The sequence below is a fragment of the Lepisma saccharinum genome, chromosome 2 (genome assembly GCF_977018435.1).
Source record: "Lepisma saccharinum chromosome 2, izLepSacc3.1, whole genome shotgun sequence".
NCBI classification, from domain to species: domain Eukaryota; kingdom Metazoa; phylum Arthropoda; class Insecta; order Zygentoma; family Lepismatidae; genus Lepisma; species Lepisma saccharinum.
In genome coordinates this window covers 66,969,944-66,987,644 of record NC_139230.1, presented here as the reverse complement: position 1 = coordinate 66,987,644, position 17,701 = coordinate 66,969,944, and the positions used below count along the sequence as shown (strand labels likewise).

The following is a 17,701-nucleotide window of genomic DNA, read 5'->3' as shown; positions in this document are numbered from 1 at the left end:
TGTCGTGATTTCTTCTCAAAATGTAGTGCTGGAATCACTTCTGTTTCCATCGTGAGAACTCTGTTTGAGATAAGGTTTCTAATGTCACTCACCCTCTTTCCCGAGCCCTCTCTTATGCTTTGTTCATTATTCTGTGACATCTGTTTGATGCAATAACCTGAAATGAAATTAATATTTTTATACACATATAACTATATTACGGTTTAAAACAAATTACATATAAACGTATTAAGCAATTTGTGCAAAGCAAGATTGAGTATCAATTATTCGAACATGAAGGCGAAGCGGTGAATAGACATTACTAAGAGTTTTTTGTTTTTTTGTGGTTTTGAGTGAACATGAAGAACGCACTCACGGACACACAGAGTACTTCATGAATACCATGAAGTCTATCAATGCCGGTTCGTTTTTGTTGTTAATGACGCCAGGAGTCCCGGCTTCGGATCCCGGCGGGGACATGGATCTTTGTGAGTGTCTATTCATCAATTTCATCATATCATCACTCATCCCCATCTTCCCAAATTAGCCAAAAGTGGCATAAATGCGAATCAAATCAATCAATCATTCAACCTTCTCTATGAATGCCGGATTAGTATTTAATGGTAACATTCGCACCTGTGTCTAATGGAAAAACACAAGGGTCCGAATATGGTGACAGTGTGTGCGATATCCTTTACCAGAGACATACCCGTCTGATACATGCGGACATGCCTTAGTTCTTTTTCAATTTATTACCCAAATACAAAAAATCCTAATCAATTCAAGGATATAAGCAAGAACCTTAATGCACTCACACTCATTATCGATTATTAGGGAATTAATTGCGTATATTCGAATCTAATATATCGGGGGATTATGGCATGAAGGGATGCCAAAAAAGAAAATACATCTTCGACTGGCCGAAGTGTTAATTTGTGATGAGAGCATGGACTACCTTTATGCTTTTATGGTAAAGGTGCATGGTGCGTGCATCTTTTCTAAGGAAGGGGACCAGGTTCAGTCCTGGTGAGCTGATACGACCGTGTATTTGAGAGCCTATTCAAATACGAAAACCAAAATACGTTTCCTAGAAGGTGACAAAAAAAACAACTTTTCAGGAATCCCCGAGAACCACTGGGTGGAGAGGTGGGGGGGATGGGCTTGAATTATCAAAATGCCACAATTTGACTCTCATACGTTTTCGTGTAACGACGTACAACGTTTTTCCGATTTGTTCTCAGTTTTGCAAATAATAGCCTGTTAAAAAGTTAGACTCATTGCAAGTTATTTGAAACAAAAAATCCTATGGGACACACGTTCGAACTGTGTAATTCCGATGTCATAATTATGCCCTTCGGGTAAGACTGCGCACCCTGTTTTATGGTAATTATCTTCAACAATTGCCGTCACTGCTTCTTCGTGAATTCGCTCGTGATGCAACCTAGCCGTGTATGTTAGTGAAGACACATTGGTTTTGTTCAGGGAGGTATTCGTTATTTATTATGCTCTTAAGTTTGCTTAGAATTTCTTCACTGTGAATATAGAAAATATTGCTATGTTTATTCATATAGGCAGCTGTTTTAATGCTAAGTCAACCTGTGTATTCGTTTTCAGGGCATTGTGTAAATACTCAACAGCTTCACATGGTTTGCTTCTGTGTTTTAAGTCGCTTTATGCACAGAAAGGATAATTGGGACTGGACCTATAGTTTAAAATGGGATCAGAACCACTACATGCCTCCACTGCGTGTTGATCCCGGTGCCCCGTGATTACAAGGCGACGATGCTAACACTACGCCATCGGAGAGGCTCTCGGATTTCAGGAAATGAGTTACATATCACGTCAAACTACGACACAATGGATGGAAGGGTGTTTACGAATTTCCACAAACATCATTACCGTGGGGAATGTATGTCTACTTATGCATGAAAAATACACTTGATATGAAAGAACTTCCATTCGTAATCTGTATTTATATTTTGGAGTAAGTCGATAAGAATGTAGTGTAAGCTACTTTTTGCGACATAATTTCTCACAAATACTTTCACAGCCTTTTAAGGTGGGGGGGGGGGATGTTAGTTTCCACTAACATCAAGCGTACTTCCACCATCATTTCCAATGTTCTAAACGCCTTCTATACCTCTGTGTACGTACATGTTGTGAAAACACATAATTGGAACTCGGACTGACTATCAAACGAGACTCCTTTGTTATTTAAAACTTTCTAAATGCCCCACGTGCACCCCCTGGAGGGGACAGCACATGCGTTCAAATGGCACATCCTGACTTACCTCACACAACTCGTGAAGTGCCGTTGATAGTTCGTGCTATCTATTATCCACTTCGAAAATATTACCCAGTTACGAAGTTCAGGGGAGATTTATACAATTTGGGCCCCTAGGCTATCATTGAATGCCAATATCTTACCATTTGTCAGATCCAAAACTGTACTCATAGAATTTAATGTATTTGAAGAATGCTATCATATTTTTGATTGGCCTCAAGAAAATATCAAGAGTTAGTTCCTTATTGTTTACGTTGTCTAGGTTATGCGTAGTCAAAAATGCTAAACTAAACATGTATTACATTTTTGAAATATCACTGATTTAAACAAGCCTAGAGATCTAATTGAGAACTTGTTCTGTTAGCGGCAAAAGTAATACAATATACATTGTATAGTGTATTTTCATTCTAGCTTTTACATTCTCTGTATTTCTAAGGGGAGTAATTATACTGATGTTGGAACATACGTTGTAGTCTGTTTTGATGGAACTTTTCCTTTAATTCTCAAACCTACTGCATAAAATAAAGGGAATGAACCCGATGAACAATTTGCCTATTATTACATCTGCCGCCGGCTGTACATACTTTGATACAAAACAAGGAAATATTTTATTACATTTTGTATGAACTGTCGACATATCATTTCGTATGATGCTTTTCCCACGTCGGAAACATTATTAAATATCTCTATTGAGAATTTCTATGTGTACTTATTTAAGAACCGAGCTTTATTTGTACAAAATATTTTTGTATCAATATTAGAAAACAGTAAAAGGCACACAGTAAATTCGTACTTGTATGTTAAAGAAAACAAGCAAATGTTTGTTTTTGATATTGGATAGTAACGCAGGAGAAATGCAAGCATTCCACTCCATTTTGTTGGAAATACCTACAAAAATACTATTTGAAAGCTTCCTTTAAATATAAAGGAAATGCATTTATCACGTAAAAAATTGAACATCAAGTAAATTAAGTACTCAAGACATGAAATGAACAAGTCTACATACAACAAGGGCATGTTGTGTATGAATTATTGTTCATTTCTTCAATTACAATAGTTTATATTCTCAATACACTCATAACCATCTGGCGAAACACAGAGTTATTCTCAGTCATATCTTGCATATCACAAATAACTTAATACTATCATGTTATGAAATGCGTCATTTGATTATGTATAACGACAACTCAAATATTTATGTACTTAAAGGGTATGTTGGTATATAGTATTGCTTATTTAAAAGCTCTACCCCATTACATAACCATACATATGTTTACATAAGCTACGATGTGGGCATTAAGATAATCTCAAATTTTTACTACGATGCAGCTGAGATAAATTCTACAAATTTGAGGTCAGTTGGATTATCAGTATTACTATAGGTACCTAAATCAATTAGTAAGAAAACGATGTGACAATTTCTTCGCATTTTGCTATTTACACTAATTCAAATATAAGAGCTAAGTAGGCAATTTTATATAAAGAAGAACATATGTTCTCAAATAGCAAAATGATTGGCGGTGCTTTAAGTGGAATACCTGGAGGCAGGGCTTGTATATCGTAATCAGTTTAAATATAGGCTTTTTCCGATTCATGTTCCGATATACCTATCATATTATCAAGTCCTTGGAAACTGTACCTTATTGTAGCCATTGCAAAATCCCCTGATCAAATTTTAGTAACAGGAAATTGCATTTCCTCAGGGTGCGCAATTGTGTTTTATATGTTTTGGAATGGTTTATATAATAATAGAATATCACATGTACAGTGCACTCAACGAACAATAATGTTTGGTAAGGTTTGCATTGGATCCACTTTATGCTTATATAAGCTAATTGAAACTCTACTTACAGTATAAACTTGTTTCCCAAACACAGTAATGTGACATGAATGGGAATTGAACCTAAAACCACCCACCCAAGTCAAACATGATGAATTAGTGTTCGGATGTAGCGAGTTGACATTTTTTCGACTGAAGTTATTTTCCGTATCCACATTTAACAACATTAGAGATGACATTTGTTCTAGGTTTGTTTTGCTTTTCAGTATTATTTCAGTCCCAATTATATCATATCCACTGTAGTAATTACGTACTCGATGAATGTGTGTACAAAGTAACCAAAACACGACGAAATAAAGTAAATGAAGTTGAAATGTTATAAAACGACATGAAAGGTAAGAGGAGAGAGAGAGAGAGAAAGAGAGAGAGAGAAAGAGAGAGAGAGAGAAAGAGAGAGAGAGAGACTCGTCAAAATAAACAAACTATATCAAAAGCAAGTTTAAATGAAACATGCGTTTGTGTATGCCTCGTTTACAATGCGCATGAAAATCAATGAGTCCGTTACGGTGGAAAAGTGCAATTCTGAGCAGAGGAACAAATCTACTCTTTTTGGACTTCCTATGTGGAATATAAAAGCCACAGCACATCTCCCATATTCCATGTGATCCTGGAAAATATGACGAACCAGTTGATTCTTAAAAAGCTAAAATTTCACCAAGATTTTTCTCTGAGGGGAAGTAACCGTACGGTGTGATCCACAGTTTATGGGACTAGCAGGATTTTCAAAGTTTCACACGGTGAAATCGTTATCTGGGGACCTAGAAACTTTATGCGAGACTGAAGAATGTAACAGATATGTGAACTGGAATGATTTGGTTACATAGGTTCTGGATGTTCGGAGCTTTCTCCTAAGAGATCACTGATAGAAGACCAGGTATAATTCTGAGTTACACGTAACCGTACAGTACAAGGTGTATCAAAAGTAACTTGTACAAATTCGTTGAACTCATTGCTTGATATGCATTGCAGGCATAATATTGTAACATATTTTACATATAAACATATATAAAATTATAAATGGCAAAACAATATTACAAAATTGATTAGGTAACATTAATGAAATATGCAATATAGATTCAGTTTAAAATGATTTCACGTATAAACGTTTTAAGTAACGGTTTTAAATACAAATGTGGAGTAACTCATTGTTATAAAGTTGCAAATAAATATACTGTAACTTGCTTATTCAATATATGAATTGAGAATTATTTGAAATCAAAAGTGCGTTCAGGTACAGATTCCGATATGTTCATCTGTTTATTGTCTTTCTTTTTTACAAATTCCAACGTTAAGTGCAGGAAAATATATTTTCATGCATTTCACACCTAGACAACGTACGACCCAAATGTTAGTAAAAACTTTTGCCAGAACCTCCCCATGACATCTCACTAGCGATAATAATAATCAAAACACACCAAATTCGGCCTACAATTCATCATTCCTTTAAATTTTGGAACGATTCTTCCTATGAATCGAACTGTCAACTGTTTTGGAAAGCCATTATGAAAGCTATCATTTATAGTCTAAGTATAGTAGATACAGGTAACAATGACGATTTTTCCCAACCTAGATCTTTCAACAGTTCTTCCTTATTACATTTTTTTAGGATCAAAAGGCCCACAGACAGACACTCAAAGATACACAGGGATGTAATCACATGTTGGTTATGCAAGGGTTTCTTATTTTCCATAGTTCTAGTTGAATTGTAATGGAAAACTTCAACTTCCAAAAATACAACTACCATGAATTTCTGGATATGTTCTGACGAACAAATTTCCGGGAAAAAAAATCATAGCCTACAATATTTTTCTTTTCCATTTTTGCTTTTGCTTATCTCTACTTACAATAAAACCATACGTATACATGAAAGAATGCCTACACACAAGGAAGGATGTTTATTTTTAAATATTGAATGCTCAATATAAACTTATTATCGTGCGAAATTATCAGGAATTTGTGTACTTTTTCATTCCATTCATTATTATTTTTAATTAAGATGATTCCGTTCCTAATGCTTGAATTAAGGAAAACTGTTAAAAGCGTTATCAAGTTGTTAGCTTCAAATTAATGATATACAAGTTCCTTGTACGTAAGCATTGAAAATTATGTACTTAGAATTACTATAAAAGCCTTTTTGATTTTTTAATACATTTATGCCAAAACTGATGCCTTGCACGGGAATATATTGAGTGCAATTGACAACTGTTCACCCTTTCAATACGCCTTTCTTTACAATATATGTCATATATGAAAGAGATATGTTTGCGCAGCCATGCAAACTAAGGTAGAACGACTGGAGAAAACACTGGAACAATAGAAATATGAAAGAAAATCTTTACTTAAAAGAGGGGCTTTCATGTTCAATTTATATACAAAAACATGTTGGGTCGGGTACATTGTAGATTTGAAACACTGCAATGTGCACACACAGGATATCAAATTCTGGGTCCTTCAAATAACGGTGATGCGTGTTAGAATAAATCAAATAGAGATAGATGGGATTTAAGCACAATTATCTACAAGATTTTAAAACATACCCATATCGAAAATAATGCCTGTAGATAGGTTTTCAAACGCGGGAAACTATTAAATTAGTAGCAAAGCCAACTTCGTTCGATTTCGCTTGGCGTCTTCTCACATTTCACTATTAGTATTCAATTTCCTCTCACTTATATTGCACCCACAATGGCGGAGTGGTCATCATACAGTCTCGCTACAGAAATTTCCAGATTCGAGTCCCGGGCTGACCATGGGTGAACATCTCTTCATTACTCACCCTCATCGTTTTGTACACCCAAAAGTGGTAGAGGAACAAGGTAAAAATACAAATAAAAATACTATTCCTATATATTTCGAATATTTTACGTCGCTTTCCTACCTCTTGGATTAATAGCAACGATGATCATGAATGGCGATTACAATGATACACCCAGGGTTCGAACGTGGGACCTCTACGTAGCGGTTACGCTGACCAGTCCCCCACCCGTACTATCCACCCGAACTTGCACGCTTCACGTTATTTGTACACATGGACGTCCGCAGGATTTTTTTACAGCGAGGGGCAAGCAAGGTATTTTTTCATCAGGCGGGGGGAGGAGGAGGCATATTATTCTCCATAATAGTGATGCCTACTCAAAAAACACAACTACAGTCCAAAATTATCATGCTCCTTCAACGCACTTATAATAATTAACATAAATTACTGTGACCAAAGAAAGTATGTGTGAAATGTATAATTCTTAGGTTGACATTGATTTTCCGGGGAGGGGGGAGGGCGTGCCCTACCCCCCTCGGGACGTCCATGTTTGAACAACATAATTTGTGTATAAAGTTCGGTGGTACTGTACAGAACTACAATTTAAGTATATTTTCTATCTTCTATTTCAGACGACTCATCGAATCTATTCTGAACTGAAGCCCACACCCCGCTTTGGCGCAGTGATAGCGTCCTCGTCCTGGGTTCGATACCCGGTGGAGGCACATAGTTCGGATCCCACTTTAAACTGTAGGTCCAGTTCCAATTAGCCTTTCTGTAGATAAAGTTGACTTCAAATCTCAAACCTATATTCTGAACCTAAATCTTTTCTACTTTATTTTCAACTTGATAAATGAAATATTTATTCGTGGAGTAACAATTTTGTTGATGCACAACGTGTCATAATATTAATTGTATTGTTAGAAAATAAAATGATGGTAACAACATTGTTCAAATGATTCATTAAAACAGCTGCCGACTCGAAATCTTCGGCTGGCAGCGAAATAGATTTTTCTGATTAAATGACACATTCGGCAAATAGAACGTGGGGTGGGGTGATGCTCCATTGAGATAAAAGTAGACGCGTATCTCTGCAGTCGCGTGTGACGCATACGGAACGATCGATTTGAAAATGCTATTGCAGGCAGACCAGTCTTCGATTGCCGTGAATGGACCCTTCCGCGTAGCATGTACACTGGAACGTAATGAAGGAAATTTCTGTCTTCGCACAGAAGCCAGCACTCACATGTGACAGCATTTGCAACGATAGTGTCACACACTTCGTGGAAACACATTTGTCACAGTCTGCCTGTTTCCTTCCGCGTCGACAAAGTGAACCGAGTTTCCAAAGAAGAGTTGTTTTCTCACTTGCTACCGATTTAGACTTTACTGCTGCGCTGTATGATACGTAAATAGGTCTAAATGTGTGTAGTTTTCTTTTAAATCGTAATCGAACATACGAAATTGAAATTATTACTACAGGGGGAGGGAATAATTTATTCATCAATTCGAAAAGCAAATACATGTCGCGGCCCCGTGGCGGAGTGGTTAGCACATCACGCTACGAAGCCAGGAGTCCCGGGATCGAATCCCGGCCCGGGCACGGATGTTTGTCAGTGTCCATTCATCAATTTCATCATATCATCACTCATCCCAATCTTCGCAAATTAGCCAAAAGTGGCACAAAAAGAGAAGTAAAATAAAAGCAAATCAATCAATTAATCAAATTCATGTCGTTCCGAAGTTTAGGAAAAGGCGATGCAAGAAATCGACTTTCGTATGTTTGCTCATTATACATCTCGACACTGGCGATGAATGATGAATTGATCAAACATATGAAGGTATAAGAACCACAATGAATCGTTCACGCATTAACCAGGATTCAAACCTTGGACTTATTCTTTCTTAACTGCTTAATAACCACTTGAACTCGGAATTACCTACACAAATAAATTGTCACTTTTGACTTCAACCTTTAGATATTTTCATAACTTTCTCAATTAATTAGCTATAAATTCCTGAAATCAACAAAACCAGTGAATAAAGATTTAGAGACATATTGTACCCGTGATCGTATCTTTCAAGTGTTGCATGCTGTAAAAAAATATGACATAGTTTGTTTTCAAGAGCACGATATGAACAGAGTTAATCCAAGCTTAATATTGTTTTATCTGGGATCTGAACCACGTAGATTGTACCACTACCATGAAAAGTACCCAGAAACACTTGATTTGAAGTAAAACATTAAAATGCTGACCAAGGCAGAATAAATTTTGTCTTGGTCAGCAGTGTACTGTTTTATTAACATGGAAACAAGGCTTAACAGTGTTACCATTGATTTGAAGGTATAAGGCATTTGAGATTAAGAACAAAGACAATACCTTTTAATTAATACACTGGTATTCTAAATTCAATTTTTCGTGCGAATGAATTATGCTACCCGATGCACTTGAAATTGTCGAAGAATATGCTTATAAGTACGAGTCTCTTACTATTCTCAATCAATGTTTGGGACAAGATATCAAGAATTCTGGATAACACTTACAGCAAATGCACACATTATTTGAGATGAAACAACTTATAACTTGATAGGAAGAATCAAATATTACAAATCATAAAACAAAAGCTCTCACTCAAGTATTTATCCTTAAGTCAATAACAAAACACATCATGAAAGCATTGAAAAAAATGCAGTGACAAGGGTGAACAGTTGTAAACAGTACACATTATGAATAGACTTTAAAAAAAATACAAAGGTTGCCCCTTTAGCTTCGGCTGGATATGTATAATTCTATTCAGAGATCTGGTAGTCGACAACATGAATTCGTCGTTTTTTCTATACAAAACCCTTTCAGTGTGCATTCCCACAAATAATCTAGAAATTTGAAAAGTGCATCTGACTATCTTCCAATATTTAAAGCTAACACTATTTCTTCTGCTGTTGATTTCGCCCTTGACTGTCACCAACAAAATTAAATATATGCGTATTTGCTTTTGACCATAAAGAATAGTTAATGTGATTCCTAGTCTATGCTTCGAACTATCTTCTAGACTATGATGTAAATATTATGCAAATGTAATGTGTTAAATGATGACAAAACTTCTATCAAAACACAAAATAATCCTTGCTTTTTATAATTTTTCAACAACGGATATCAACAAAACAAAAATAGCTTACAGATGTTCGACTTTACAAAAATATATAGTTCTTTTAGACTTTAGTTTTATGTTTGTGACTAGCTAGTTTTTTTTTAACATTATACCACCTTCCTTCAGTGTTAGAATTGTTTTAGTAATTAGCCAACACAAACTAAATCAAAAGCGAAATGTGCGTATATCGACTAAAAACAGACACACAGAAAAAATAAACACACCTAATTTACCTTCAGTTACAGCACATTTGCAACTAATATGCTTACATTTCGACAGATGATTTTAAATATGGCATATTTATATTACAAATATATATCTATATTCAACAAATAACTGCTACAAATATCGAATTACATTATGCTTATAATTTTTCCTCTTCTGTTTGAGAATTTTAGGTTGACTTCTAATCTGTTACTGAAATTATACGTATATTTAAGTAATAGAGTTTTAATTAGTCATTTTCTCCAATGCAATTAAATAGCACTTAAAGTGGAAGCCCGCTGTAAAAGAAAAATCAAACTTATGTCATTATTATATTCCAACCTCTTGTCACTAAATTCTTCCTTATTCTTGCAAACACACTGAAAGGGTTTATTTCCAAGTACAGTAGTGCAGCTTGGATAGCTGCTACATTTAGCTTGAGACTGTCTCTACCAAATGTCGAATGGTATGAGGGATCGCAGGACCACCAGCATCTCTGAAGAATATATCCCAACTCCAATTTCAGTGAAACTGGACTTCATCTAACTCAGAGGTCAGTGGCGCACCGAAAACATGCGGCCGAGGAGGAGGGAGGGCCGTAGCTTGAAGTGGCAACCTTTTTTATTATTATTATTATGGTATACGCGCTGTTATCTTTGGATTAACCTTGCAAGGTATCAGCAATATATATAATATGGTTTCCTGTTTTAAAATTGTGAAGTATATTTCGTCATAATTATAGATCTACGAACACAACTAGAGAAAGTCTTACCTACGTATTTCCAACGAAGCTTTCAGCTCCAGTTTCAGGCCAAAATCTCCTCTTTCCTTTTGTTAAACTAGAATATCATATTAGTTCAGAGTTTACTGAATTAATTTTAGTTTTCGAAATATATTTTGTTTCTCTTGTTAAAATGTTTAGTATTCCTTTTGAGGAGCAATCAAATATGATGAAGAATCCACATATTGATACTTTTCTCAATTAATGAATCATGAACACATTATTGTCCAGTCTTCTGTCTTCATTTCGTCGTATTTGATGTAGGAGAAGACGATTGAAATGGACGTCTGTTTTTCTGATGTGTTTATTTGATGTGATACGAAGAAGTCCTGAATTTTTTCGTAGAATAAAAGAGAAACTTTTACCTTACAGAGTTGATCATAGAGGAATAATAATACTTCAAGTTGGTAGTAAATTAGTTTTTGCATTATTTTGTGCATTTTCAGGAAATTTATTGTAAAAGTTGCTAAATTCTGAAGTTATTGTATCATGTATGGACTGTATTTTGTTAAAGAACCATACGAAAAGCATATGATAATAAATTCTTCGAACTGTGTTTTGGTAGTTTCTAAGTTAACGTTGAAAATTTTAATTTTTATTATTGGTTGTACGGCTAGGATAAATGTAAATTGTTGAAGATTCATTCAGTATGACAATTCACTCACACAGAACTAAAGCAACTATTCTGAAAGTTTTTTGTTTCGTTGTCTTTTTTGTTTATTTATTTTTGGAATATTTGGAAATATTTGGAGTCATTAATGGCCGAAGGAAGGACCTTTATCCCTCCCCCTCGGCACGCCACTGTATTTCTCGATAAATTTTCAAATATTGTTAGTTTTAATAGTAGTAGTGTTATAGTATCCCAAATATATTACTTAAATTTCTCTCTCTGAATATTTATGTGCATGTTTAATTATCAGTTCCTTTAGGAAACATTTCGCTGAACCAAATTGATATTTCGCAGCCGAATACTTAGAGGCAACTTAGCAGAATTTCACAATCAGGTTCCTTTAGGTTTCTTGCAAGTTCATCGCTGACTAATCACCGTGCAAGCGCTCAAATTTCCATTTCGCTTCTCAAGGGAACCGAAAAGGATTTAGAAAAAAAATGGAGGGTGAAGGGGGGAGGATGAGTTATTTCAGAATCGCTACAAAGAGGCGTCAGACAAGTGTCTTTCCTATCGTTCCCTTTCCAGAATGAGCGTATGCATCCGCACACCGAGGCATCCGATTGGGCTACGTGATTCCATGTGAGTCTCCGGAGAGCTGTAGTCAGTCTGTGAAAGGCGTCCGCCATTGCTGTGGTCCACGAATCCCCGGTTCCTTTAATCAAGACCCTCTCTCCCTCCACAGAGACAGAGCGGAAGATGTTTACGGTAATTAAATTCTACATCCGTCACAGGAACCTTATCAACTCGAAATCTCAGGACGCCAGGGGAGGGGGATATCGAATGACTTGTTTCCTTGGCGTAGATGGAGTCACCGAGCTGCTTTTGGGAACCAAAGACTGAGGTTGGGTGATTTTAAACAGTGTGGACTAAGGGACTGCAGCCTTCCAGCAAGAGAGGAAAGTGACCGCCAAAACCCTAAGATAGATATAGCATACAATGCGAGGTGACGCCAACGGTTTTCGAGTGGATCTGTGGTCTTAGTGATGCTGGCGCCCCTGTTACCTAGTTTTAGTACTCACGAGGAGGTTGAGTTGTAGTGGTTGTTGTTGACTGTGTGGTGCTGGTGGACATCTCGGTAGAAAAGCTTGTCGTGCTCGTCGGGGTGGTTGAAGAGGTTACAGTTGTTCTCTCTGTTATTGCAGGCATCGTTCTTGTAGTTGTTGACGTCGACATTGTTATTGCTTTGAAGCGTTCCATGTGAAATAATTTCTGCGCCTCCACTAAAAATAAAGAGCAAAAATAAAAATAAATATACAATATATTATTTATTTTTAAACAAGCACATTAGGTATTACAATAAAAATCGAGACCAGGTGTCGATTTTATTTAGACAATAGGAACATCCAAAATTCTTAAGGTGGAAGAGGTTCAACTGCTGCTAAATATTTTCGCATAATTGTGAATAGAAATATCGAGCGCCTACGTTAGAGACTAACTAGCATGTGCAATGTGTAATGATTACAACATAAATGCAGTGAAATTATCCTCCTCTGCATAGCACTTTGTTTTGAAAGCATGGGATGTGGAAGTATGACTCCGCACATCCTAGATTCGGTCATTGTGGAGATGGTGTGATCAGCGCCACGCTACGACCGCCTTCACTGTTCCATTAATGAAGCCTCCAGATACCCATTGAAAGGTCGGTGAGCCTCAGAGCCGATTATGTTGTAGACGGTAGGGTGCAAGCGACGCAAGAGACTTTGCCTAAGCCCACTTAAATTGAAATTGAAATCGGCAGTGTTGTGGTTTGTAATTATGTGCATATTTTGTCTTTCGAATATGATTATCCAAGCAGTTAATTTGACATGTTCAGATATTGCGTGCTGGAAATTAAGTTTCTTTAACTCAATACAAACTAATAAAATAAAATTTAACGTTGTTTTCTTGCTGTAGATATTACGAGTTTTGTTTGAGTTTTCAGTCCACTTTATGCACAGATAGGCTAATCGAGACTGGGCCTACAGTTTAAAGTAGGATCCACAACGTGCATCTATCTGGTATCGAACCAGAGATCTCTTGATTACAAGGCGACGACGTTCCTACTACTCCATCGGGAAGGCTCTGAATTTATTACGAAAAACAGTATTTACTCTTTTTGCTTATTCCCTTAATATTCAATCTAAACAAATGCTAACGTGTTAGGTTAGTTATTTCATGGATTTCATCGGTTAAGCATCTATTATCCTTGTTTTGATTACCTAGGGAGCTAGGTATGTTGCCTCCCCACTAGCGATGTATCGCCGAGTAATAGCATTTCAATGTCTGTATCTCACTTTAAACTGTAGATCCCTACCCAATATGTGCATAAAATGAACACAAGCGAGCTATGCGACAAATGAAAAAAACATATCCTTCAAATACCTTTAAACATTCACTAATATTTGACAACTTATGGTTTGGGTGTCTGCATAGGTCATTTTGAAGAAGTTCCTTGCGTAAAGTTTGAAATGGTCGATGAAAGTAGTAAATCACATAGTCGCGCTGTTCGAGGCCAAATGCATGGAGGAAAAGCAATCAAATCTTGGGTTCGTTATCCAAGGCTGGACCAATATGGCAATACGTCATGATTAGCTGTTCAATTTATCGAACGTGTGCTCGAACAAAGAGAATGGGTTACATAGCAACGCTCTTTATTACTTTACTTACATACGAGTATTCTGTAAACTATAACCATGTCCATGCGAGAAACGACCCTCAGGCCTATGACAGCATCCGATGGGTATTATATAATGTATAAAACTAACCGCACACATACTACCGTTGCCCTTTCTAACTTATTTTCCGATTCAACAGTTTCATAACGACAATATAACAGAAATATTCAAGTACTTACAGGACCACTTGCTAGAAAGGCAGTGTTCTACGCAATTTAAGAAAACAGAACAAATATACAAGTACGGTTGTATTCATAGTTTTAATAAGATTATATTTCCGTAATCCGTAAGGAACTAACATCCGTGGTGTTATATTACAGCCTACATCTAAACTAGAACTGAAATGCAAATAATAATAATAATACTAATGATAAATCATTTATTTAGCGGGCGAGGTTCAACCGTAGGCTGCTCTATCACCTAACCCTTGTCATGAGCTACATAAGAAAATATAAGTATATATAATATAATATGAAAATATATTAAATACAGATGGAAAGCTTGATTACACTAAAGAGAAATAAAGAATTACGTATATTCTCATTACAGTAATATTAGTCAAAAGATAATATAAATGTGAAAGAACAAGGAAATATTAAAAGAAAACACAAATGTAAAAAGAAGAAATATAAATGTGAATGTTAACATAAGGTTGCCTTTAAGTAAATAATAATAATAATAATAATAATAATAATAATAATAATAATAATAATAGTAATAATAATAATTTGAAGATAGTAAACAATTCCAATAGTTACAGTTTTAGAATATGAGTGTTTTGTCGTTTGTTGAGTGCCAGTTTACTTCTAGTAGCTATGTGCTACTGTTCTGCTGCTGTTCTTGTAGAACCATTTCTTTCAATTAAATTTTGAAACTCTTATTGAGTTTTATGGATTTAACATTCGTTGGTAGTTCATTCCATGCTTTCAGGGCAGATATAGAAAAAGATGAAGTAATGTGAATGTGTCTGTAGTGATAAGCTGTCGCGTTTGAGCACACAATAGCAAACATATATATACGATTTTAGTTATTTATGATTTGAAAGTCAAAAGGTTTCTCGAAGTTTGTTTTGAGCCCATTTTATACTCAGATGGGCTAATAGGTATCGGACGTACGGTTTGTAGTGAGATCCGAACAATTTTCAACATGTCTCCAACAGGGAGGCCCCTTGATTACAAGGTAGAAGCGTTACCACTACACCATAGGGGAGGCCTGATGAACTAGTCAAATTAAATTACGTCGAAACAATATTTACAGCAAAATTAGTTGAAGAACAGACATGGAATCGGAGAGATAGGCCAATACATGAAAGGCAATAAGCGAAGTATGTATTTATAAATTTATTCTGAGTTTATGTTTGTGTGTGTGTGCGTAGATAATTTTTATATTCCTTCATGATCTTCAAAACGCTGTATGTATGTAGCAACGGTATATTTGAACCTTCGAAATCTTTTTAATAACTCAAATGTCATGCTGCAAAAGTACGAGACACTTATTCACAAGTAATTCTAATAAAAAATGAAATTTGAACTCATTAGAGTTAACATGATTACATGTCCTAGAAAGAGAAACAAGACAAATATTTAGTACCTAGTCACTACGTATGGGCAGCAACGAAATATGATACGATGATGTCTTTGAATCATATTTTTCCTTATACATAAAAACACCTCTCACTTATATTTTTGTTATATTTCAAATTCCCCTTTTAGTAATAGAGATTTGAGTGGATGTGCCTTGAATTTCATAGTATGCATAGAAATGCGTCTTATAGAATGTGTTGAATACAATCCGAGACGAAAACTGCACCGAAAAATGTAAACTTCACACAATGTGAAACTAAATTCCAAGAGAACCACTTTGCGAATTGGGATGCTATAGGAACTAAAATGACTCTCTTTACATGACTTTGCAAAGCTACTGTTCTGCCTACAGATATTACCATAACGATGGTCTCCCACGACATCATCCATTCAGTGCGGAGATATTCGATTAGCATACTTCTTTCAGATGCGGACCTAAATTATGGGACAAAGTGTCTAGACACAACAGAGAGGAAGAACGTGAGGATGTTTGCTTGTAAAAAATAACAAGAATGGAGAAATAATGTGTCCATGTTGTTGTGTTGGGAGGTCAGTAAACGGTCCCATTTTCCTGTGTCTTGCTTCTTTAGTTTACATATAACTTCAGCATGTTATAAGGCTGGAGCATTGATTTATGGTAAATAAAACTATGAAATACGACCATGAAAATTCTTTGATTCCGGATTATTATTTTGTCAAAAAGCAGAGATTTCATTATTTCCTGCAAAACCATAGAAATGCCATAAATTTTGATCCCTTCTCTTCAGACGAAGGTTTTCAGAACAGCCATAACTAGAACAGGATAAGTGCCCGTAAACTGCACTATTCGCTGCTATTCCATGGGAGTTATGAATACATTGTGGCAGTGACTAAGGGAAGATACAATGCAATAAAAGTGAACTGCTACGCTTCGGACGATTTCTTTCTCAAACGACGACAGGAGTTTTACAGGAAACACTTCCTTTAACAACATCCGATCTTTTAATACACTAATTTATAGATCAAGCTCTTCAAAATTAGAGGATAATTTATGAACAGCACGTTCAGTGTGGAAATACGAGGGACGCCGTGAAACGTTTTCCTATGTGCGAACAGGTTTTGGAGAAGTATGGAGAGAGAGAGAGAGAGAGAGAGAGAGAGAGAGAGAGAGAGAGGTAGGCAAAGGCGGTTAAGCTTAGATATCTGAAAATCGCAAGACATGAAGAAATATTACACACTTACGCGTATTTTTACTGCCACATGTAAGTTTTGATTTTAAAAAGTACATAAATAATACGAAATACAATAGTTAAGCTTAAAAAATCACAACCTTCACACGCACGCAAAGTTTTCAAAATCCTGACTCATTTTATTTTATTCATAGTGAACATATTAGTAATGAAGTATGGGAATGTCTAAGATAAGAAGTAGGCCTCCCCCATGGCGCAGTGGTAGCGTCATTGCCTTGTAATCAAGGGGTCCCGGGTTCGATACCCGGTGGAGGCACAAGTGGTTCGGATCCCACTTTAAAACTGTAGGTCCAGTCCCGATTAGCCTTAATGTGCATAAAGTGGACTTAAAACAGCAACTCAACTCAACTCAAGATAAGAAGCACATTTGTAGTTCATTAACATTAAACGAAACTGACTAAGATATGAATATTTGTTTGTCTTCATAAATACCTGATCCAAACACGGAGGACAACAGAGAATAGAGGCAATAAAAATGAAATCAGATATATTTTAATATAGTGGGCTTCCAGTTTACATCCAGTGGATCATTACAAAGTTTGAGTTTCTTATTTATCTCTTTATTAAAAACA

The 17,701-nt window shown here is 35.9% G+C and overlaps 1 protein-coding gene across 3 annotated transcripts in view; it reads right to left on the bottom strand.

Annotated features, from left to right (window-relative positions):
- The window catches only part of Gfrl (Glial cell line-derived neurotrophic family receptor-like), an 861,280-nt gene that overhangs the window by 57,995 nt on the left and 785,584 nt on the right, over positions 1 to 17,701 (bottom strand). For all 3 annotated transcript variants that reach the window (XM_083117425.1, XM_083117426.1, XM_083117427.1), the window contains 2 exons: positions 12,683 to 12,883; positions 93 to 157 (listed from right to left, as the gene is read on the bottom strand). In XM_083117425.1, coding sequence (XP_082973551.1) covers positions 93 to 157; positions 12,683 to 12,883 — 266 coding nt within the window. The remainder of the gene's footprint in view (positions 1 to 92; positions 158 to 12,682; positions 12,884 to 17,701) is intronic.